General features: G+C 35.5%; 2 protein-coding genes across 5 annotated transcripts in view; both read left to right on the forward strand.

Moving 5' to 3' along the window:
• LOC129940535 (mucin-2) overlaps positions 1–23,881 on the forward strand; it is a 97,807-nt gene that overhangs the window by 45,000 nt on the left and 28,926 nt on the right. The gene's annotated exons all lie outside the window — the stretch shown is intronic.
• On the forward strand, positions 10,864–11,478 carry LOC129940536 (uncharacterized). Its single transcript, XM_056048913.1, has 2 exons — positions 10,864–10,996; positions 11,058–11,478. The coding sequence occupies exons 1-2, from the start codon at positions 10,878–10,880 to the stop codon at positions 11,476–11,478; spliced, it is 540 nt and encodes a 179-aa protein (XP_055904888.1). The 5' UTR covers positions 10,864–10,877.

Below are 23,881 nucleotides of genomic sequence, written 5' to 3' on the forward strand. Positions count from 1 at the left end.
GTGCCTAGGTAGACAAAGTCCTTAACTACCTCAAAATTATAGCTGTCGATGGTGACGTTTTGTCCAAGACGTCGTCGTTCAGTGTCCTTTTTTGATGACAGCATATACTTGGGCTTGACCTCATTGACCACTAAACCCATCTTCTTCGCTTCCGTCGCAATGCTCAAAAACGATCCACTGACATCACGCTTTGATCTCTCAATTATGTCAATATCATCTGCGTATCTTAGTAATTGGATGGACCTTTGGAAGATTGTGCCTCTAGTGTCGACGGTTGAGTTTTGCACAATTCTTTCCAGAACGATGTTGAAGAAGTCGCATGACAGTGCATCGCCTTGTCTAAAACCTTTTTTGACATCAAATGCATCGGTATGATCTTTTCCGACCTTGATAGAGCAGCGTGCATTCTCCATCGTCATTCTGCACAAACGGATAAGTATGACAGGGATGCCAAAACTAGCATTGCTCGATATAGCTCTTCCCTATCGATGCTGTCATAAGCGGCTTTAAAAGCTCTTCCATCCGTTCCTATTCTATTGACCTTCGTCTCGTTGGACCAAATTACTTTTTTCCATTGTCCATTGTCTGTGGTTTTTAGCAAAAGCTAATCTGGCCTTAATATTTTTCGCTGAAAGCAGATGCTTCTTTGATTTCTCTTTAGCAGCTAATCCAATTCTTTTGAGTGTCCGGCGTGCAGTCCATTCACTAACTGACATGTCTATGTTTTTGGCTGCCTGCTTAGGTGTTTTGGATTCGCAACTTCTCAACTCCCTTTCCATTCTTCTAGCAGCCAGGTCATTAAGTAGTCGTTTCCGTCCTTTTTTTATTGATGGGACATCGATATTTTCGCTTCTTCTTATGTTAAGCACAGAAGTTTTTGAAATTTGTAATAGTTTGGATACTTCGCGAAGTGGTTCACCACGTTTTAGTAAAAAATAACGCGATTAACGATATTTTTACAAATTTATATTCATTTTGACAATAATCCGCACTAAACGTTTAAAAATGAACTTTCATTTACAAGAAACTACTAAAAATGATTATTATCTCAACTGTTACTTGTAGAATAACAGTAAAATAAACAAATCACAGTAGAGACTTAATTAAAAGACGTTGTGTAATCTTCATGTTGTAAGATTCTGAACAGTAATGATATTTATTTTCAATACATCAAACATATTAAAATTAGTACAATTTGATAACGATACAATAAACTAAGTATTTAAAAACAAAGTATCAAATCTCAACTTTCAACAAATCTCTTGAACTTAAACGTGCATACAAAATTATTATTATATTTATTTTATCGTAAAATATATTCTTTTTTTAAAAATCTTATTATACATAATAATTGCTATTTGGATAACCAAAATAAGAAAAATACAAAAAATGTTAATGTTATTCACTCTTACTTTTGAACAATTTTTTTTAAATAGTCGATAACATTTGACCACTATGGTCTTCACTGTAGGTGCTTCTGACGTTTTTCTTTCTAAGCAACATAATAGTACTAGACATGAGTCTGTTTTTATAAAATAAACACTTAAAGCTTTAACGAAGTCTTGTTAATACGATTTTTTTGATTCGTAGATTATGTCAAAGAATCATTCGCAAAACAATTGACTTTTAAGTTGGAAACGCCTTTTATAGAAACAATGTTTATAATCTAATGTCTGTCTGTGTCCATATAATTAACTAAATAAGCATTTTTTAAAAGAATGTACATTGTTTTTGTACAAAAAGTGTTGTATTTAAAAGTAGGATAATAATTGTGGTTTCATACGAGTATTGAAAAATACAAGGAACAGCTGTGATGTTTTAGAATTGGTAAATGAAAAGCATTTATTTTGTACTACAAAGAAAGTTTATTATTATAAATAAAAAAAAAAAACTTGAAGATAAACTTTTAAAATTAATTATTCCACTAATGTATACAATACAATTTTCTCAATCTACAAAAATTATTATTATAATATTAATTCCAATTTAGTTGTCTTTAGTCGGACTGTGAAAATATATTTGAAGTATTTATTTATACATTTAAATGTAGGTTGTATTTTTGATGTATTTTTTTGTGTTTATTTTGGAATAATTTTTTATATTAATTCCATAGCTTCAAGAGCTGGGAAAAATTATTGTATTTCCCCAATATAAAATAACTATTTGCATAATACAAACATTTTACTTTTCAATTGTAACTTTTATTTGAGTCTATGTTATTCGGGGATATTTTTTTAAGAATATTCCGTTTTTTTTAAAATGTTTTAATTTTCAGAAATAAAAACTGACCAATTCTTTTTTTATTTTTTTAAATATACACTATAGCCCGTTAAAATTATGTTTTTTTCAGATCCCGTATTTAGGAAAACACACAACGGAATACGAATGTTCTGGACTCAAATAGAACGGTAGGCAACTGCCTTTAGTTTGAGTTCGTAGAATTCTTATTCCATGGTGTAGTTTTCCTAAACACGAGAGCTGAAATAACTAATTTTATGTATATTTTCTTTATAAATACGGGGGTATGTACATACATACAGTGACTGTCGTTATTATTCGGTTTTGTATTAAATGTTTTGTTAAAATTTATTGGTTGTCTGTTAACAATTCATTTCCTCACATTTTATTAGCTTTCAATCCAGATGTTACTCCTAAAAATTAGTTAAAATGCAATTCAAAAACCAATACAGAACAAGATAAGCAAAGCGATAAACAAATAAAATCTGCCAAATTAGGAAAGAAACACACCATAAGTATTCGTTTTTTTTTTTTCAATTTTGTTTTATTAAAATGCGTAAATATGCATAATTAATACAGTCGACTCCCTCTAAGTCGAATTTTCACGGGATGTCAAAATTTGTTCTTTTGCTTAGTTTGTTTTGCTTAAAAGCATTTATTGAATATACAGAAGATAACAAAAAATAAATAAACAGAAGCTTCTAGCTTTTATGGCACATTAATTCCTTCTTATATCTTGTCAAATTACTGTTTCAATAAATTTAATTAAAAAAATTTGTAATTTTTGATTGATGCATCAAAGTGGCTGGAGTGTTAACTCGTTTAAAAAAATGACTCTATTTTGAAAAGCCAGTGTTGAATCTCATCCGGTACATTTTCTGTCATTTCAATCGCAGGTTGCAATGTTCCAATTGCATTATCGATTTAATTCTTTTCTGGCACTTCAATATTTATTGTTTCGAATTCAACTTCTTCATCTTCAGCTCCACTATCATCATCGTTAGCAGCAGCAGCATGATTTATGATTACTGATTTCAGAATTGATTCGCGTTCAGGTATTTCTATGGCAACAATACCGTCATCGACTTCCACATAATCCCTCCAATTTAAGCCTTCAATATTGTAATCAGCATGTTTCAGATCCTCTCGATTTGATTTGCGTCGTCGGTTACACATATGAGTTGGTTAAGTGGAACATCATCCTCTTAGTCCTTTTTTTAGTTTTTCAAATCTTTAAGATGATGGTTAAAATACGGCGTTTATAGTGAACTTCCATCGGTTGCACTATTGAGGCATGTTAGGTGGAAAATACTCAAGTTTTATAAATTTTAATTTATCCTTAACTTGTTTTGGGTGAGCCGGGCAGTTATCGATGATAAACAACACCTTGCGCTTTGTCTTACAAACTATGCATCTAGCTGCAAAAGCCAATTCATAAAAACATCTGCCCTCATCCAAGAACGTTGGTTGGCTACATAATCAACCGGCAAAGATTTAATTTTATTAAAAGAGCGAGGATTTTTTCTTTTTCCGATTATTATTGCATCCCACAAGGCATGTCACTCTTTCTTTACTGTGTTTCACTCCAAAACATTTTCCTCATTTAAAAGCAAAGGTACGTTTCGGCAAACATTTGAAAAACAATCCTGTTTCATCAATATTAAAAATGTCATCCGGTTTGAATCCTCCTGCAACCTCTGGGATCTGTTGTTTCCATTCATCGACCTTAGTCTTATCAACAGAAGCACTTTCACCAGACAAAACTTTCCCAAGGATACTGTCTGCTTTTAAATCTGGTCAGCCAACCATCGCTTGCCTTGAAATTAGGAAAACCTAAGCTGCCTGCATATTCCTTGTTTTTTTTCTTAAGATTGGACTAACTGGTAATGAATTGTCCTGCATACTTTCGAACCATTTGAAAACAGCTTTGTCAACACTTTCATACTCACAAACTTTGTGCCGCTTAACCTGACTCTTGATATTAGCACAAATATGCCGAATCCTTAATTTTTCTCTTTCAGCCCATATCGATGATAGTGTACTTTTGGGAATGCCAAAATCTTCAATTTTCTTTTTTTTTTGATGTCCCTTCTCAATTTCTTCAATCAAGCGAAACTTCGTGGCAGGATCTAATGTATGCAATTTTCTTTTGGCCATAATTTATCTAAAAAATTGGTTATCATTTGTAAGAAATAAGAAACTCCCTCTCATGAAGAATGCATTACCTACAAACCTAACAATGAAGTCCTTCAAAAGTTAAATTCTTTTCTATAATTTTCTGTTGCAACTTAACGTATGCACGTAGGTATCTTAAAGCTGATAGCAATTTAAAAAAAAAATACCAAAAATCCTGCCTGCTCAGAATACAACTACAGCAGGTCTGTTGAACATGAATTGTAAAGTAATCAATTTGCTTTTAATTTCGTACCTAAGAATAAGAATAACTGTTAACCGAGTTCCAATTGGAATAGAACCACACACAAGCATAATCCAAACATTTGCCTCTAGCCATTTGAGTCTAACTGGTAAGTTACTATACGCTACAATTTTTTAAATAGATTTCCAATACACTTACACACTGAAGCCATCAGAGAACTTAACAGATACATATAATTCCACGATCTTTAAACTAAACACGAACTGTTTCGACCAACAACAAAATTGCACACGTGTTTAACTTAAGAAGCAGAGTATGAGAACGGTTTGGTTTTTGTATGGAAAATTGAGGGGAATGCAAAAATATGGCAAAACAATTCAGGTTACAGAGAATTGCGACTTAGAGGGAGTTTACTGTATTTAGTTCCATACGCCTTGGCATATTCACCACAAGTTTTTGTAAATATTGTGGACTTATTTTTTGCCATTCTTCCTGCAAACGCGCTTTAAGTTCGCTTATGGAAGTAGCAGGCCTCTCCCGCACACTCCGGTCAATTTCATCCCAAAGATTTTCTATGGGGTTGAGGTCAGGAGATTGTGCAGGGGTTGCAACAACTTTGGGTCAGTTATACAATAACCATTCGCGGACAATATGGGCAGTTGCGCAACATGTCTGTAGAGAGCCAGGGCCTAGTGGCTTACAACTCTCAACCATTACTGTGTGCAAGTAATTGCAGAGATCGTTGTTTAAATAAAATTTAAAGGATCGCGAAACTCCCACTTTCTCTGCACTTTGCTTAAGAGTTTCTCTCAGGATTCTTAGATAATGATCCTTATTCATTATCCCACCAATAAACACCAAATTGCCTACACCTTTAGCTGATATCCAACCCCACACCATGACATGACCACCCCCACACCATGACATGACCACCCCCATGCTTTACAGTTGGTTTCAATTTTTTTTATTTTCAGCTCTTCGTTTTTCTGTCGCCATACCATGACCCTGCCATCGAATCCGAAAAGGTTAAATTTGCTTTCCTCAGCAAAAATAACGTCTTCCCACCAAACTGCATCCTTTTTTTTTGGTACTCTTTGGCAAATAGTTGACGAATGAGACGGTTGCGCAAGTTTATCAAGGGCTTTTTACTGGCTGCACGGCCCACATAGGGGTATTTGCCTCGAAAAACCGCTCAAAAATATTTTTTTTTTAATGAAGTGATACTTGGCTGAAACAACTATAAAAGGGATTTAAAGATTATTTCTATCGAATTAAGGTATAAATAAAGTATTTTGGATATATTTGGTTCATATTTCATTAATTTTTTCAATAAGGATGAAATAAATAGATGGAACTTAAAGTTATTCAGTGAACTCTTCCCAGGATTCTTCGTCATCAATACATTCCTCAGCTGTTTCTTCATCTTCACTATCATTAGATATTGTAGTATCATGTTTAATGTTGATGAATCAGGAATCCGGGAAATAAGCATTTCAAGGGCTTCTTTGGAAAATTGCTTAGATTTTTTAACAGGCAAAGATCTTAAACTGGTTATTAGAGGATCTGAACTTAAAAGTAACCTACAGATAGTATGAAAAATAGCAAGTTGCATTCCGTCCTTGAAAACTTCCTTGCAAAATTTAACCGGTACAACCTGAAATGCTTGTTCCGTGCTTCTGCTGCTTTTTCGGATAGCTGCCCAATAGGTAAAAGAGCATTTTGAATAACTTCCGGTCCATGTATAAGAATCTTGTGCATCGTTGGAGTCATGGGATGCCACGGATAAAGCTCAACATACAACTTTGCTGTATCAAAAGCAAATGCTTCAAATTTTGAAGCATCTATTTCAAATCCACTAGAAAGAACTTCCAATATGATTTTTAATCTAACTATGAGTTGCAAATCAACACCAGTTATTTCAGCAACTAGTTCTGTATTGTTAAAAAACCTTCGGCTTGTATTGCCATCATTAGTATTCCCGAAACCAGGTTTGGGTACATCAACGATGAGTCCGAGTTTTGATTTAAACTTTTCTTGTATACTAATTTTTCTTTCTTCTTAACTGCCATTTCTTCAACGGAATCTTGTAAGCAAGATGAAGAATGCTTTCAAAAAATCGTATCCTCGCATGCAAAATTGACAATCCAAATTTGATCGCATCTTTATCTACTTCTTTTCTTCTAGAAAGATCATTCAAATCTTTTGAAGTAAGTCCACAAATATAACACTTCATTGTAGATTTTGTGTTAGTTGCCGCGTTGCACACTTTCCCATCGACCATTGTAAAAGCTAACGTGTGTTTTACTTCCAATGTTCTATCGCCTTCTATCACTGTTTTGTTCAATCTACTTATCTTGGATTCAATATCAGCTATTTCACTTTGCGTAATATCAAGAGATTCTTTTACAAAGCTAATTTTTATTTGACGGCAATATCGTGGCGAGGATGGCGTTGGATTTTGCCAAATAATTTTGTTGTTTGAACTACAAAACAAACGCAGCGGCACAAATGAACTTTGGAAGATATTAGCATCTGAATCGGAACTGCTTTCAAACTTTTGCTTAAATTGAGTTTGTTTCGAACCATCACATCCCCATTTTGATACAAGTTCTAAGGACCTGCACTCGTTTTCATTTAATGTTGCTAGTACCTCATCCAAATACAACAATAAGCGTTCAGCTGTATGGTTTAATAGATTCTGCAAGTTAACTTCAGGCAAAGTTTCTGTTATAGTATATGACTCGGGGATTGGATAGCATTGTTTTTTTGCTTTTTGGAGAATACTATAGCAAGGAAAAAGTTTTTTGTCACTAGTTCTCACTACTTCATACTGTTTACGTGAAAGATTTGCTTCATCAAAAATAGAAAGAGCTTTAAGAGTGGATTATTTTTCACTTTGCCTTTGGAAACTAACGGACAAAGCTTTTTTATATCTCTTTGCCCTCCCAGGAGAGTCGATGACTCCTTTAAGTATTTTTGAAGCTTGCGATTTTCCGGTTTTACGTAACTTCATTTCGGTAGCAAACGCAAGTTTCTCCATTTCATTATCGTCACGTAGACTTTGCGTTCTTCTTCTCTTGCTCTGTGCGCTAAGCTCTGTAAAAGGTTCAGACGGCCGGCCACGTCCAAGCGAAATTGGTACCTCAAAAACTCCCTGAAGCCAAACTTCATTTTTTTTTTAAATCTATCATTTGTCCGTTGTGAACCTACCCATCTTGACTTAAATTCATACCTTAATACAATTTAGGAAAGCTCAATTAAATTAAATACCTTAAACGTCCAATTTTAAGTCTAAAATCTTTAAGTTTTTCCTCCGTGCAAGACGCTTTATTGAGTAAATAGCTCTGAAGATGATCTAATTTTGCATCAAAATCATTCTCAATACACTAATTAATAACATCATACAACTGTTTTTTTGTTAAAATGCACAAGCCAGATGATCCTTCAAGGAAAAGAATTAATTTTGTAATAAGTAGCTTTTTTTATTTTTATTAGACTAGACACTTTTCAGGGACGATACAATCTCGAGGGGCAGATATGGGCAGAATTTTTGTTTTGTTTTTGCTTCTTGACACCTTTCTCTAATAGCTGATACCAAAAACGTTATCGAATAACACCGAATAATATAACAAAAGGTCCCTTTTGCATAGATTTTAAAATAAATTAATTTTCTTTTAAATAAAACCTTAAATATTCATCAAATCAGCTTTATAATAAAGAACATACCTGCAGATGAACCCTCCATAACAAAAAACTTTGTTATCAATATCAAAAAACAATATAAACTTAATTAATTAGCGAAGGTATTTATCACACAAATCAACTGATGCACAGTGCAAGCTTACGATCGATGACTTTCAACTGATGTTGTGGCGAAGTGTGTGCATAAAAAAAAAAAAAAAAAAAAAAAAAAACGGTACACTATTCCATGGGTATTTAACTACAGCTAGGAAAAAATATACTTCTCAACTCTACATTTTGAAAAATTGCTTTTTGAGCGGTTTTTCGAGGCAAATACCCCTATGTGCGGCCGTTGAAACCTTTTCCTTGAATAGTGCGTTGAACCGTTGATGCCAACACAAGCTTCCCGCATTCAAAAAACTTCATTAGCAATTTTTGGTGCACTTGTATTTTTCTTACAATTAACCATTCTTCGTGTGCTGTCAATTTTTTAGGTTGCCCTTTCTGCTTGATAAAGTCGACACGTCCCTCATCCCGATACCTTCTCACAATACTAGCCCTCATCTCTAACAGTTTAAAACTGACATTAAAATTGAGAACCGATTACCTTGATTAAAGTATCGAAAATAATGCAATTAAAATTTAAAAAAAAAAACGAAAATTAATGAAAGTGTTTTTTTTTCTTAGTTTTTCATGTATTGCAATGTTTGTGGTAAGGGGGTGTACAGATTTGTTTTAATATTAAAGACATAAATTTTGTGAAATACAAAATAGATACGAAGCTAAAAATAATATTTGTTTAAAAAAAAACCGAGTATTAATGACAGTCACTGAATATATTTAAAAAGTCAATTAATTTTATGTAAAAACAAAAGATATGATTGAGAAGTCAAAGTCAATGTATTATTTCATGTACTATTATAAAACTATTTATAAATTTTAACAATGATTATAGATGTAAAGTAGGTTCAATAAAAACTAATAGAAAAGGTAGAAAATTATATTCTGAAGCAAGTTCCTTATACAAACGAACTTCAATTTTGTTTTCTTAAAGAAATTAAAATTTACAATGTTGTTAATAAAAAACCTATCAATGTACAAGTAAAACTTTCTGCTAGAAAAATAATTAATAATAAGACTATTTCCGTAATAATTGTATTTTTTGTATTATAACCTAATTTACGATAAAAATGTAAAGATTGTTCATTTTTAATGCCATTAACAATTATCAATTATAATCCGAACAAACTAGTACATATTTTACATACATGTATTTTGAAAATAATTAATCAGAGCTTTTATTCAATTTGGTCGACTATGTCTATAATTTATGTTGTTTATATTGTACTAAAAGATATTAATACATTGATTTTATGTAATTATATAGAGTATTGTTTATAATGCTAATATTTTATATTTTTTGTTGATAATGTATTTTGTCAATTAAATAAAAAAAATCAATCACTGTTCTTTTGGAGTGTAAGATGAAGAAAATGTGATTTTTATTACTGAGCAAAAAGTTGATGGTTATTCTGAAGTCTGTAAGTTGTGCTTTGGTAACCATCAAAAAGAGAAGATCAAATTTTAAAATGTTACTATACTATTTTTGATTTTTTTTAAAATTATTTTCGCATGTTTAAAATTAAGTTTTTGTTTTATCTTACACTTCATTCACCTTTATAATTGTTTTTTGCATTTGATATGCATTTTTTAATTCAGATCACACCATCATACATTTGTAAGATACAACCAAGCTATGTTTTATTCTAATTTAATTTATTTACTTGTACATATGCTCATCAGTTTACCCTCGAGCTCAATTTCGAACGTACTGTTAAGATTAAGAGATTCTTTTTTTTAACACAACTCTATTTTTCCCTCCCATTTTAATATTCAAAATTTTAAGACCAATGTGCACCGGTAACTCCTCTTAAATCCTTCCCTATTTTCCTAACACAGGCACTGTGTTTAAACGTAAACGTGTAAAGGGTATTTATATCCCCTGGAGTGCCTGAACATTATTAAAAAAAATATATAACTTACCCAGGTAATTGACCAATCCGAGACGTAGTTCTCTTACATTTCGTGGATGTGGGAATTCTTCAATTGTCTGGATTTTCAATGGACAAGGGTGAATACCCTCTTCGTCAATTTTGTGTCCAAGAAACGTAATAGATTTAACGCCTATCTGACATTTCGATTTATTTAATGTTACTCCACTCTGTTCCAGCTTCTTAAGTACAGCACTCAAGTTTCGATCATGTTCTTGTATGTCCTTTCCCTTTACCAAAATGTCGTCCATTTGGCAGATAACTCCATCAACTCCCTCGAGAATACAGGGCCTATTATGGATCACAACTCAACTTAGTTGAGTTGTAATCAAGACAACTCAATTTGAAGACAACTGCAAAAAACAATCCTATTATGGGAGACAACTTTTTTCAGTTGAGTAGACCAAATACGTTGCCTACTTTTATGTGCTTGTTTTGTGTCAAAATCAGCAGTGTAAAGTAAAATACGTAGGAATTTCAAAATTTTGAATTCAGTGCAAAATTTTATAAAAAAGACAAAATAATAGGAAATGGAGAGTTCTAGTGATTTGTTTCTTGGAAATTCGGAAGAAGAAAATGCTCTGAATGTTGCGCTGATGAGAAATAATATTCGAGATCATTCCAATCCATTGGAACTTCCAAACAAAAAGTATTATTTATAAACAAATGCTTTGATGAGTGTTGATTTTAATGTCTTCGTTTTGTTTCAGATTTATAAGTTATTTTAGACTCAACAAAGACGCATTTGTTTATGTGCTAAATGAAATCAAAGATCATTTGAAACAACCACAGCGTTCCTCCGCAATCCCACCAATTCTCAAACTCTGCACTGCCCTACGTTTCATGGCAGAAGGAAGTTACCAAAAGTGCAGTGGTAATGATTTTAATTTAGGCCTTGCTCAGCCAATAGTTTCGGTAGTGGTAAAAAAAGTGCTAGACGTAGTAGAAGAACGTATCTGTCCACAATGCATTAAGGCTCGTATGACAAATGATGAGATGAATTTATCAAAAATTCATTTTTACCAGAAAACCAGATTTCTTGGAGTAATAGGATGCATCGATGGAACTCATGTTCGAATCATAGCACCAAAATATGGTGGTCTTGATGGTGGTCCAATGCTATTCAGTTGAACAGCTATATTTTCCCATTCTTCGTCTTGGGTTCTTTTTGTGGAACCGAATTGTCCCTTGCCTCTGGCCAGCTCAGGTTTCTGCTGCAGAACCTCAATCAACCTCTCGAATTGGGCAGGTTTAGTTATTTTTAATCTAAAAAATTATTTTCTTACAGATGTTTATATTATTATTTGTAAAACTTACATTTTTTTCCCATTTTCTTAAAAAAATTGGTTTTCAATGAACTGTTGATGCCTACAGTTATTTTTTTGTACACACAAATGCACTACACAACTAGTAAATATCAGTTGCTGAATTTTGACAACAATCACAACTGAGAGACAACTCAACTGGCTTACATAATAACCCGAACACACTTAAAAAGTCAACCATTTTTTAGTTGACTACTGGTTGACTTGTGACAGTCAACTAGTTGTGATCGGTAATACCGATTGCCGGATTACAACTCAACTTTGTTCTTAGTTGTCTTACATAATAGGCCCTTACGCTGCATTTCCCTCTGAAATAACTCCGGAGCGGTGCAAATGCCAAAGGGCAGCCTTTGGAAACAAAACCTACCAAATGGAGTGAGGAATGTTGTAAGAAGCTCTGATTTAGGTGATTATTTAATCTGCCAGAATCCGTAGTTCGCATCCAAATTGGTGTAATATTTAGCGCCTTCTAGCTGAGCCAATGAATGATCTGCGACCGGCATTGGGTGGATACCCCGTTGAATTGCCAAATTCAGCTTCCCAAGATCAACACAGGGCCGAATGTCACCATCGGGTTTAGTAACAATGACCATTGGGGCACATCATTCGGTCGGCTCATCTACCTTTCTTATCACTTCTAACTGCAGCATTTCGTCAACTTTTGACTTGAGTTTTGATTTCAAAGGTATACGTACGCGTCTTGCAGTAGCGATTGACATTAAGAAGGGCCGCATAACTTTTTATCAGATGAACTTAACTTCACATGAGGAAATGTTAATTAAAGTACTGAAGTGGTAAAACGACAACCGGTGCTCCTGTATCCAATATAAAAGTTATTGGTTTCCCATTCACTTTTACTCCCGCAGTCCACCTATCGACACTAGAGTTTTCGTCTACCACCGTACCAACAAACAAGGGCTCGTCTTTGTCTTCTTCTACGCGAAATATTTTGTCGCTGTTCTTCGATTTTTGTCTGCATACACTACTGAAATGGTTCCACTTTTTACATAAGCGGCATTGTTTGCCTCTTGCGGGACATTTTTGTTTTCCATGTTTCCCTTGCATACCACACCACGCACATTGAACATCTTTTGTCTTTGTTGTTTCTCCTTTATTTCGAAAGAACTTTGTGTAGGTGACGCCGTTTTTGGTTTGTTGGAATGAGAGCGAATGCTATTAACAGTGCTTGTACTAGTAGTTGTAGTAGACAAGTCTACTTGTTGTCTTCTAACTGCGTCGTGCTGTCTGACTGTTTGTATAGCCTTTTCTAGCGTTAACTCCGATTCTAACTGCAACCTCTCTGACAACCGTCTGTCTCGCACATCAACGACCAATCGATCCCGTAACATTTCGTCGCGCAGAGCAGCATAATTGCAATTCCCTGAAAGCAAATAAAGTGCCGTAATGAAATCTTTGATGCTTTCTCCATCTAACTGGCTACGAGAATTGAACTTTGCCCTTTCGTAAATCACGTTATGCTTCATTACAAAGAAATTTTCAAATGCGTTTAATACGGGCATAAACTTCTTTTCATCCGCGGAACTTAGGTTGAGATGAGAGAAAAATGTCATCTGCCTGATCACCCATAAGGTACACTAGGGTGTTCACTTGCTCAACCTCGTTTCTTTTATCCAGTCCCGAAGCTATTCTAAAACGATCAAATCGACGTTTCCATCGCGGCCAATCTGTTGGGCTGAACGAAAAGTGTTCCGGCGCTTGAACCGTAAAATTATTACCGGATAAAGGCTGCATTTTAGCTTCAGCGGCTGGAATATCATTTACCATTTTTTTCTTTTTAAGCGAACGACCGAATATTAAAATTAATACTTATATCTCGACACCGCTGCCACCATGTAGTGTTCGCACGTTAAATGAAAGACGACCTTTCTTAGTGAGTTCAGTTTATTAACTAACTTAATAACTTATGCTATTATGTATAACATATACGTAAATATATATAAAGATAGAGAGAGAGGTATACATACACTCCACATACAGTGGTGATAGAAACATTCCGGATTTTTTTGGTCAAGTTTATTAATCCATGTTTTGCTACCCAAGAATGTACACATTTTTTTTATATTTTCTATAATGTAATAAGATCATACAAAAATTAAACCCACACAATAAATGATGGTAGCAAAAAATTAAATAAATTCAGAAATTCTTCTGCTAAAAACTAACCGGATTTTTGTCACTAAATCTTAAAAATTAATATTTTGTCCAGTAACATTTATTTTTAATAACTTTCTGGCACCAACGAGGCATTACTTACTTACCTACTTAAGGTGGCACTACAGCCCGGGGCGGACCTGGGCCTCAACCAACAAGCGTCCCCAGCCACCTCGGTCCCTAGCTAGCTGTCTCCAGTTTCGCACGCCAAGTTGGTTGAGGTCCTCTCCCACCTGGGTGCGCCACCTGAGTCGCGGTCTTCCTCTACTGCGCCGTCCCTTAGGATTGGATTGGAAGACCTTCCGGGCTGGAGCGTTGATGTCCATCCGCTCTACATGACCTAGCCATCTAAGCCGTTGGACTTTAATTCTGCTAACTAGGTCAGTGTCGCTGTACAGCCCGTACAGTTCGTCGTTATATCTTCTCCTCCATTCTCCATCTATGCGTACGGGACCAAAAATCAGCCGAAGAATTTTTCTCTCGAAGCATCCTAAGACGCTCTCATCTTTCTTTGACAGGGTCCAAGCCTCAGCGCCATAAATGAGAACCGGGATTATGAGTGTCTTATAGATGGTGATTTTACATGCTCGAAAGAGGACTTTACTTCTCAATTGCCTTCTAAGTCCAAAGAAGCAGCGATTTGCAAAAGTTATTCTTCTTTTGATTTCAGCTCTGGTGTCGTTGTCTGTATTAATAGCGGCGCCTAGGTAGACAAAGTCCTTAACTACCTCAAAGTTATAGCTGTCCATGGTGACGTTTTGTCCAAGACGTCGTCGTTTAGTGTCCTTTTTTGATGACAGCATATACCTGGACTTGCCCTCATTGATCACTAAACCCATCTTCTTCGCTTCCGTCGCAATGCTCAAAAACGCTCCACTGACATTACGCTTTGATCTTCCAATTATGTCAATATCATCTGCGTATCCGAGTAATTGAATGAACCTTTGGAAGATTGTGCGTCTAGTGTTGACAGTTGAGTTTTGCACAATTCCTTTCAGAACGATGTTGAAGGAGTCGCATGAAAGTGCATCGCCTTGTCTAAAACCAAAACCTTTTTTGACATCAAATGCATCGGTAAGATCTTTCCCGACCTTGATAGAGCAGCGTGCATTCTCCATCGTCATTCTGCACAAACGGATAAGTTTGACAGGGATGCCAAAACTAGACATTGCTCGGTAGAGCTCTTCCCTATAGATGCTGTCATACGCGGCTTTAAAATCGATAAAGAGATAGTGGGTATCGATTTGAAGCTCCTGGGTTTTTTCCAAGATCTGCCGTAGTGTGAATATTTGGTCGATAGTGGACTTTCCTGGTCTGAAGCCACACTGATAAGGACCAATCAGGTTGTTGACGAATGGCTTCTGACGTTCACATAATATGGCAAAGAGGATCTTATACGCAATGTTAAGGAGACTGATGCTTCTGTAGTTGGCGCAGTTTAGAGGGTCTCCTTTCTTATGTATCGGGAAAACTATGCTGAGATTCCACTCATCGGGCATGCTCCCTACCAAGTCATCGCCTGCTGCTTTGAATAGTTCGGCAGCGATGCCGTCAGCTCCAACAGCTTTGTTCGACTTAAGTTTAGATATAGCTATCTTCACTTCGTCAAGGTCGGGTAGGCGGAATTGTTGATCTGCGTACGAGGCATTGACATGATTAAATTGTCGATTATAGAGGCAGGAATATTCTCCCACTCATTCTTCAAATCTGCAAAACGAGAGCTTGTTGAATGTACGTTCTCTTTCCAACCCTCCTTTTTAAAACTGCCCACAAGTTCCCGATGGGGTTTAAATCGCGAGACGTCCACTCTCAATATATTTTTTTTTTATTGCAAACCACTCTTTTAGCAGCTTTGAAGAATGTTTGGGATCATTATGCTGCTGAAAAACCCAACGCAAGGGCAGTGTAGCAAAAACTATGTAAGTAATGCAAGACAAATTGCGGTTAAATTTTTGTTGATGTACAGGAGCGGATCAGTGTGATTACCATTAAGGCATAACACTAATGGATAATTGCAACTGTGAAGTTTTTATCGCAGCCTAAGTTTGGATAGTAATTCGACTTCAAACGAATTCGATGCGCTGTCCGACTCTATCCAGAGAATTGTATCCCATTTTCCGCGCAGCGAGATCGTTGTTACGGGCGATTTCAATGTACACAATTCTTTGTGGCTGCGTTATGCGGGTCAGACAACATCCGAAGGAAGGTATGTCGAGATTTTTGCTGAGTTAAACCACCTGACTAAGTTAGTTGACGAGTCAACTCGGATTCCTGACGTTGCAGGTCAATCCGCCAACACTCAAGACTTGTTTCTTACTTCTGATCCTAATAAATATACTGCCAGTGTATTATCGCCTCTAAATACCTCAGACCATTGTGTCATATCTGCAAATTTATCATGCCAAAAAACGCCAGTTAAAGTTAACACCCCTACGAGAACCGTTTGGCAATATGAGAAAGCCAACTGGGACGGTCTCAACGAATTCTTCAGGAACTTTAACTGGTCACTATGCTTCCTCGATAGTGACGTGAATATCCCGAATAGGGTAAAATCTATCAAACCCAAAGAAAACTCATGGTTTGACTCGAGCTGTAAAGAGGTTATTAGGATCAAAAATGTAAGTTTCCGGAATTACAAAGCCAACCCAACTGAGGAAAACCGGAATAAGTTCAAACAAGCTAGAAAGACCTGTAACGGACATATAGGACGTATTAAATTTTTGCTTGATCAGAAATTACGGCAAAAAATACTACAATGTCCTAATGCTAGTAAAAATTTCTCGTCATTTGTAAAAAATGTGCGTAACACTACGTCTTCGTCGGTTCCGACGCTTGTTTTCAATGACACTCCCTATGTAAGCTCGATTGATAAAGCCAATTTGCTTGCAGCACAGTTTGCTGTTAATTCGATGCTTCCAGTGAGTGACATGACTCCGCCTCTACTTTAAAGCGTTAACGATTCTATGGGTCGAATCTTCTTTCGCATTCGTTCAGTTACTAGAGTACTTAAAAATCTTGACATTCACAAATCCGCTGGTCCGGATAGTATCCCCGCTATTGTTCTGAAGAGGTGTTTTTCAACGCTGGCAAAACCACTGCGTAAGCTTTTCCATCTGTCCTATGCTACAGGTCTCCTTTCGAGTGGATAGAAAACTGCATTTGTCCAGCCTGTTCCTAAAAAAGGCGAATCCTCCACACCATCCAACTATCGTCCAATTGCACTTACATCCCTTCTTTCCAAGTTCATGTAAACGCTGATAAATTTTCAGCTTAAGAAATATCCTGAAGAACGAAAGCTTCTTAATGACCGGCAGTATGGCTTTCGTTGCAATAGGTCCACTGGTGATCTCATGGTTTATCTCACCGAACAGTTTAACAAATCCTTACATCGTTTTGGAGAAAGTAAGATTATTGCACTTGATATTTCAAAGGCTTTTGATAGAGTTTGGCATCAGGCTCTCTTATCGAAAATGCGTGCTTTTGGTTTGCATGAATCCCTTCTTCGTTGGGTTAGAAATTACCTTTCGGACCGCTCAATTCAAGTAGTGTTGGACGGGTTCAAATCTGATATTCACAAAATAAACGCTGGTGTGCCCCAGGGCTCCGTTTTGTCTCCGACGCTCTTCCTCATTTTTATAAATGATCTTTTGTTTGAAACTTCTAACCCACTAAATTGTTTCGCGGATGACAGTACAGCTTTTCATATTCGTTTTAGATTCTCAGCATTGTTCAATGGGGAATGAAAAACCGTGTAGAATTTAATGCTTCGAAAACTCAATGCTGTCTACTTTCGCAAAAGCGTAACCCTACCCCAATGCAACTATCCTGGTACTTGCATCTCTCGAGCACCTCCGTAAGGTTTCATGTCTCTCATTATTCTATCGCTACTTCCATAAGCAATGCTCTAATGAAATAGTTGCATTCCTCCCCTCAAACAATTCAACCGTAATACTCGTTCTTTTAAGAATGCCCATCAGTTTACCCTTGAGCCCAATTTCGGTCGTACTGTAAAGTTCAGAGATTCTTTTTTTAGTCGCACTACACGAATGTGGAATACTTTACCAGACTCAATATTTCCCACTCATTACAATGTGCAGGCATTTAAAACCAATGTGCATCGGTATCTCCTTTCAAATGCTATCCTCCCTTCCTAATTACTCGCACTGTGTATAATCATTATAAGGGTATTCATATCCCCTTGAGTGCGCGTACAATATAAAAAAAAATGTACGCTTCAGCATATGGCAGCATTTTTGACTCCAAAATATCCCTATACCATCACCGAGGCTCCACCGTGCTTAACCGTATTACTTTGTATAATCACTTTGGGGGAAGTTTAAACTTTTAATACTTTCCCATGTTTTTTTTTAGACCATAAGCTCATGAGGCTTAGTTCTTCTTAATCTCCGAACATGGTTTCTTATATTCAAGACGGACTCCATTTCAGAATTATTATGACTTTGCAGTCTCAGGTTGTGGTATACAGCGTATTTTTTAACAACTTCTGTAACCATTTCTATTTGTAAGTCACGATGTAGATCGGTATTTTTTATGTACCAAGGTCCATTAACTATTCCATGAAGGACTTTGTTTTGGAATTTTTGGATGATTTCGGTATTTGTTTTGGAATTTTTGGATGATTTCGGTATTTGTTTTCTTTGTACAGCCCCATAATTGGATTCCATAGGTGCAAACAGCTTTAGTACTTGATTATACAGCATTATTTTGTTTTGGATTAATAAATCAGAGTTGTTTCCAAGCAACCAGTACATTTTTCTTTTTGATGTGCTCTTTCCACTTAAGCTTTTCATCCAAAGTCATTCCAAGGTATTTGCCCGTATTGGCGTAAGGTACAGCTTGATTATTAATGATTATTGGAATATTGTTTATCTTTTTATTTGTAAAGTTTATTTGTGAAGATTTTGTTCATTGAGTTTGATACGCCATTTTTCGGTCCAAGCTCTTACTGTGTCAACGGCATTTTGTAGTTTTACTGCTGCCTTAGAGACACATTTGTCGGGTACCAAAATTGCGGTATAATCTGCAAAAGTAGCCATTATGGTGTGATTAACAACTGGAATATCCCTTGTGTACGTATAAATACAGGGTAGGACCTAGGACACTTCCTTGTGGTACACCGGCTTCTATTTTCTTCAATTCCGAGTATTTCAAAGTACTTCCTGGGAAGATCCCTTTGCAGTTTGTAATCAAGTCCAACATCTAAGAAAATAGCTGATACTTGTTTTTCTTCTAATGCTTTTTCTATTACATACGATATTCTATGAAGTCTATCGTGGATTATTTATTTCTAAAGCCAAACTGATGGTTTGGGATTAACCTTCTTTCTTCTATGATTTTGCTAAGTCTCTTCAGAAGCAGTTTTTAAAAACTTTTGCCATAATTGGTATAAGCGATATTGGTCTGAAAGCCGTCACTTCTGTAGGTGGTTTACCTTGCTTTGGTATGACAATTACTTCAGCAATTTTCCAATGGTGCGGGACATACCGGTGCTTAAGGCATGCATTTATTATATATTGAAGTTTTATGAAGGCTTTCAATGGCATTTCTTTCATAACCTGAGCAGTAATTAGATCGTAACCTGGTGATTTTTGATTTGGTAGTTGATGTTAACACATACTTTTTATTTCTTTAAGTCTTACAATTGGTATTTCACTTTCATCTATCTTATCAACAAACTGTAAGTTATTTTCAGGCTTAAAAATTAAAAACATTCGCAAGATTTTCAGCGAAAAGGTTAGCTTTCGGGTTACTGATCCATTTCCCATCTTGAGATTTCAAGGGCGAGTTTTGTAACTGCGGTCTTTTTAGGCGCTTGGCTGCTTTCCATAGCGAAAAATCGGTTGAAGCATCAGTCGTTAAATTCCTTAGGAATGTACTGAGTGAATCATTTTTGAATTTGTAAATTTGTTTTTTAAGATTGTTGCTTATACGGTTAAATGTTTTAGCATCTGGAAATTTAGTATTTTGCCATTTTCTTCGAGCTCTTCTCTTCTCTATTATCAACTGTCTTATCTCTAAAGGATATTTTATTTCATGTTGTCTTCTATTAGAAAATGTTGGAGTACTTTCTTCAGCGGCCTGTTGTACATCAGCAATAAATTGTTCCACTTCAAGGTCAATTTACTCGATTGTATCCATGGGAGATCTTAAATTTATACAACTTAAAAGCCTTTCTCTAAAATCATTCCAGTTTGTTTTCTTATTTATAAGCTTCGGATTACTTTTTTCTAGTACTTCCGATTCACTTAGTGATAGAATCACTGGAGTATGATCTGATGACAGGTCATAATTACCTTCAACACTAATTTGATTCCGTTAGCTACGAAAAAGTCAATAACGTCTGTTAGTATCGGCCAGTAAGTTGGCGACCTGGAGGAATAGAATTCTGCTTGGAAAAGTCTTTTGCCTTTTGTTGATATAAGTCTTATACCCCAATGGGTGTGTTTCGCATTGAAGTCTCCACCAACAAGAAAGTTATGCCCAAGAAGATTCAATACATCTGTATAGTCATCTTCTGTCGGGGAGCGTCTTGGTGGGCAGTATATAGCTGTTATCTTAAACTCTTTCTTTTTCATACCAATACTAATAGTTTTTACTCGCATATTTTCACTAGTAAACTTGGTTACTTCAAAATGTTTTAAGCTTTCTTTTATAAGAATCGCCGATCCACCTCTTGCCTTGTCAGCTGAATGTGGAGCGTGGTAACATGAATAGTTTTCTATTACATTATCTAGAGTTTGCGCATTGGAGAAATGAGTTTCGGACACCAGGCCACCAGATCTAAAAAGATTTTTAATCCGGATAAATGTTGTATAAGACCGTTTGCATTCCATGTAGCGATTTTTAGAGTTCTGTCCATCATTGTTTCTTAAGAGCGACTTTTTCGCTTAGCAGTTTGATATTCAAATCCTGTTTATCAATTCTTTAAAGAATAAGTTGTAGCATTTCTTTTATGGAAGTCTCTTCATTCTTCCGCACATTTTTAACAATCTGAGAATAGGCTTTCTTTTCATCGCTTTTACTTTAAACAGCCTTTTTAAGCGGTTACTCCTTAGTATTGTTTTCAGCAGTTAAATCGGTATTTACTGGGTTTCTGGGTTTGTCTCTAGCAGATGTATTTTTTCTTCTGAACTCTTGGAATTTTTTGGCTGCCTTTATAGTTTGCCTTGGGAGATTACCCTTGCAGTTCACACGTTTTGCTTTCTGATCTTTGCTCATAGGACAATTTTTAGTTTCATGTTTTCCTTCGCACTTTACACAAGCAAACTCTCGGTTGCAGTATTTTTGGGTATGACAAAAAGCTTGGCAACGTTTGCACTGCGGAACAACTTTAGATAGGCTAATAAAAACACACTTTGATCTTCAAACAAAGTCATTGAACATAAAACACCAAAAAACTTCAATTTTGTCCCTTACCAGCCAGCTTCGTTATCTTTGCAGTACACTAGGTCTCGTTACCCTGTTTAAAACACCATCTTAGGAGCATAGTTTCATAAGAGAAATTCCTTAGTATGTCAATATATAGGACTTTTTCTCATTATTTCATTTATTTAAAACACCATCCATCCAAGAGTAGCAGCCCTAAGTATTTCTCTCAATATAACATCGGTTTAATGATCATACTTTCAGCTCCCCTTACTGTCGCCCTTCTTAAATGTGTATTTACAAAAAGCCATTGGAACAATTGTAGGGGACTTAAGAAAAGCTAATCAGGGTTAAGAGGCGTAGATTTTAATACAAAAAATATCATAATTTATTATTTGGATCTTAAACCCTATCTTTTATAGCCTGAGTGGAATCTTTGATCGTTCTGCTTTGATTGTAGTGACAAACTTCATAATCTCTTATACCGCAAGATTGACACGCAGGCATTTGATGAGTTAGTTTTCCTGTTACATAGGTCAAAGACCGACGACACAAAATCTCACATAAATACGAATGATATTCCATAAGCATTCTTTTATTCAAAGGTTATTGAAATAACGTCTTGTCATCCACACCGTGATGTGTTTGCCCATGTTCAAACTTACGCGCATGCGCACTCAGTCCCATGACATAGCAACTTTTTTTTGTATCTTTAAAATTTAATTTAAAATAATATCAACACATCTACTTGATATGCAATTGTGTGTGGTAAATGTATTTCTTGAGTGAAATTAATATTAATTCAGTCAAGATAACTTTTAATTAAAATGTCCTTCTTCATTAAAGTGTTCTTCTTTTTCCTTGATTTATAAAACAAAAAGTTTTGTTTTATTACTTCTAAACCAAATTGCTACTGGTTTGATGTTTTAATCGTTCTTTTTATATCGAATTTCGAATTTAATCACCCTTTAGGGATACTTTAACTCAATTTTTTTTAATTATGTATTATTTTATTTAAGTAATAGGTTTCAAGTATCCAATTTCAATACAATGTTATTTGATTTGAATAATGTTCTTCAAAATTTTAAGCATTTGATTTTTTAGATTTAATTTTCGGCACAATACCACGGTCAACATCAAATCAAAATTTAACAAAAGGAGTACATTTAGAAATCACAATCAAGCTACATACAGCTGCGAGCAATGAAGTACATACATTCAATTTTAAATAAAATGCTTTATGTCGAATAAATTTTATTTCATCGTTTTCAAGGCATTGCCTTAGCTCATTGATGGTTTCGGATTTTGACTTCCAAACCTTTCCTTTGATGTCTACTCACAGATACTGTATGAGTTTTAGATCGAAAGACTTAGTAAGCCGCTCCATTAATTCATTGTTTTTATCACGAGTTGCATCTCACCATCCGCGAATGAAACAACTGGAACTTTGAGTCTTTACGGTTACTCGTCTTTATTAGAACTAAAAGTTAAATCTACTTAAAATTATGAATTGGTCTCACAATTCTATTTTTTTATCCCCACCTCGATTGAGGTTAACTGCTTGAACAGAATGGTGTAGCTGTAGCTGTTGCTTGTAGCACTGTCAAAGTTAAAAGATACGAAAATAGTATACATCGACACAATGAGAAGCTGTAGCTGTAGCAGTAGCTGCAGCGCAAGTTGACTCAACTTTAACTTTTGGCGACGCTACAAGCTACATTTGAGATGGCAGATGGGGGGAACCCATTTCATTCTTTGACTTTTCACTTTTTTTTGAGAGCGTTCAATGCATTTGAGAATTTTTTCTGGTTTTGTAACTTTTTTATAATATGCTACCATACAAATTCAGTTCAAATATAAATTTCATATGCGTTGAACATGCCCGAATAAATTCCTGCGCTACACCATTGTGGGCGACCTTTGCTACATTATTTTTTAGATATCGTTATCGTTAGATGCTGAGGACAGCAAAGTTTGAAATACGACGGATACTGTCCCTTGAGCTGGAGCTGTTTTTCTAACTATAGAGTTGAACATTTTTGACTATAAACATTTTCACAAATATAAGCTGGCCAATTTGTCGGTACTAGCTGTTGTTAAAAAAATGATCTCGTTCTACGAATTAAATATATCTTTCTAAACGGTAATTTTTTAAGAGCTTGAGAACTTATTTAAAAAAAAAAACGCATAAAATTTGCAAAATCTCATCGAAACGTTAGATTGATCCATGACATTTACTTTTTGAAGATAATTTCATTTAAATGTTGAACGCGGCTGCGTCTTAGGTGGTCCATTCCGAAAGTCCAATTTTGGGTAACTTTTTCGAGCATTTCGGCCGGAATAGCCCGAATTTCTTCGGAAATGTTGTCTTCCAAAGCTGGAATAGTTGCTGGCTTATTTGTGTAGACTTTAGACTTGACGTAGCCCCACAAAAAATAGTCTAAAGGCGTCAAATCGCATGATCTTGGTGGCCAACTTAACGGTCCATTCCTTGAGATGAATTGTTCTCCGAAGTTTTCCCTCAAAATGGCCATAGAATCGCGAGCTGTGTGGCATGTAGCGCCATCTTGTTGAAACCGCATGTCAACCAAGTTCAGTTTTTCCATTTTTGGCAACAAAAAGTTTGTTAGCATTGAACGATAGCGATCGCC

Source organism: Eupeodes corollae, chromosome 1, assembly GCF_945859685.1.
Source record: "Eupeodes corollae chromosome 1, idEupCoro1.1, whole genome shotgun sequence".
Classification (NCBI taxonomy): Eukaryota; Metazoa; Arthropoda; class Insecta; order Diptera; family Syrphidae; genus Eupeodes; species Eupeodes corollae.

Bases quoted from the DNA above. Each gene is read 5' to 3' on its own strand.
- LOC129940536 (XM_056048913.1), top strand. From the start codon at position 10,878: ATGGAGAGTTCTAGTGATTTGTTTCTTGGAAATTCGGAAGAAGAAAAT. The intron at 10,997-11,057 runs GTATTATTTATA...GTTTTGTTTCAG, and splicing joins TTGGAACTTCCAAACAAAAA to ATTTATAAGTTATTTTAGAC.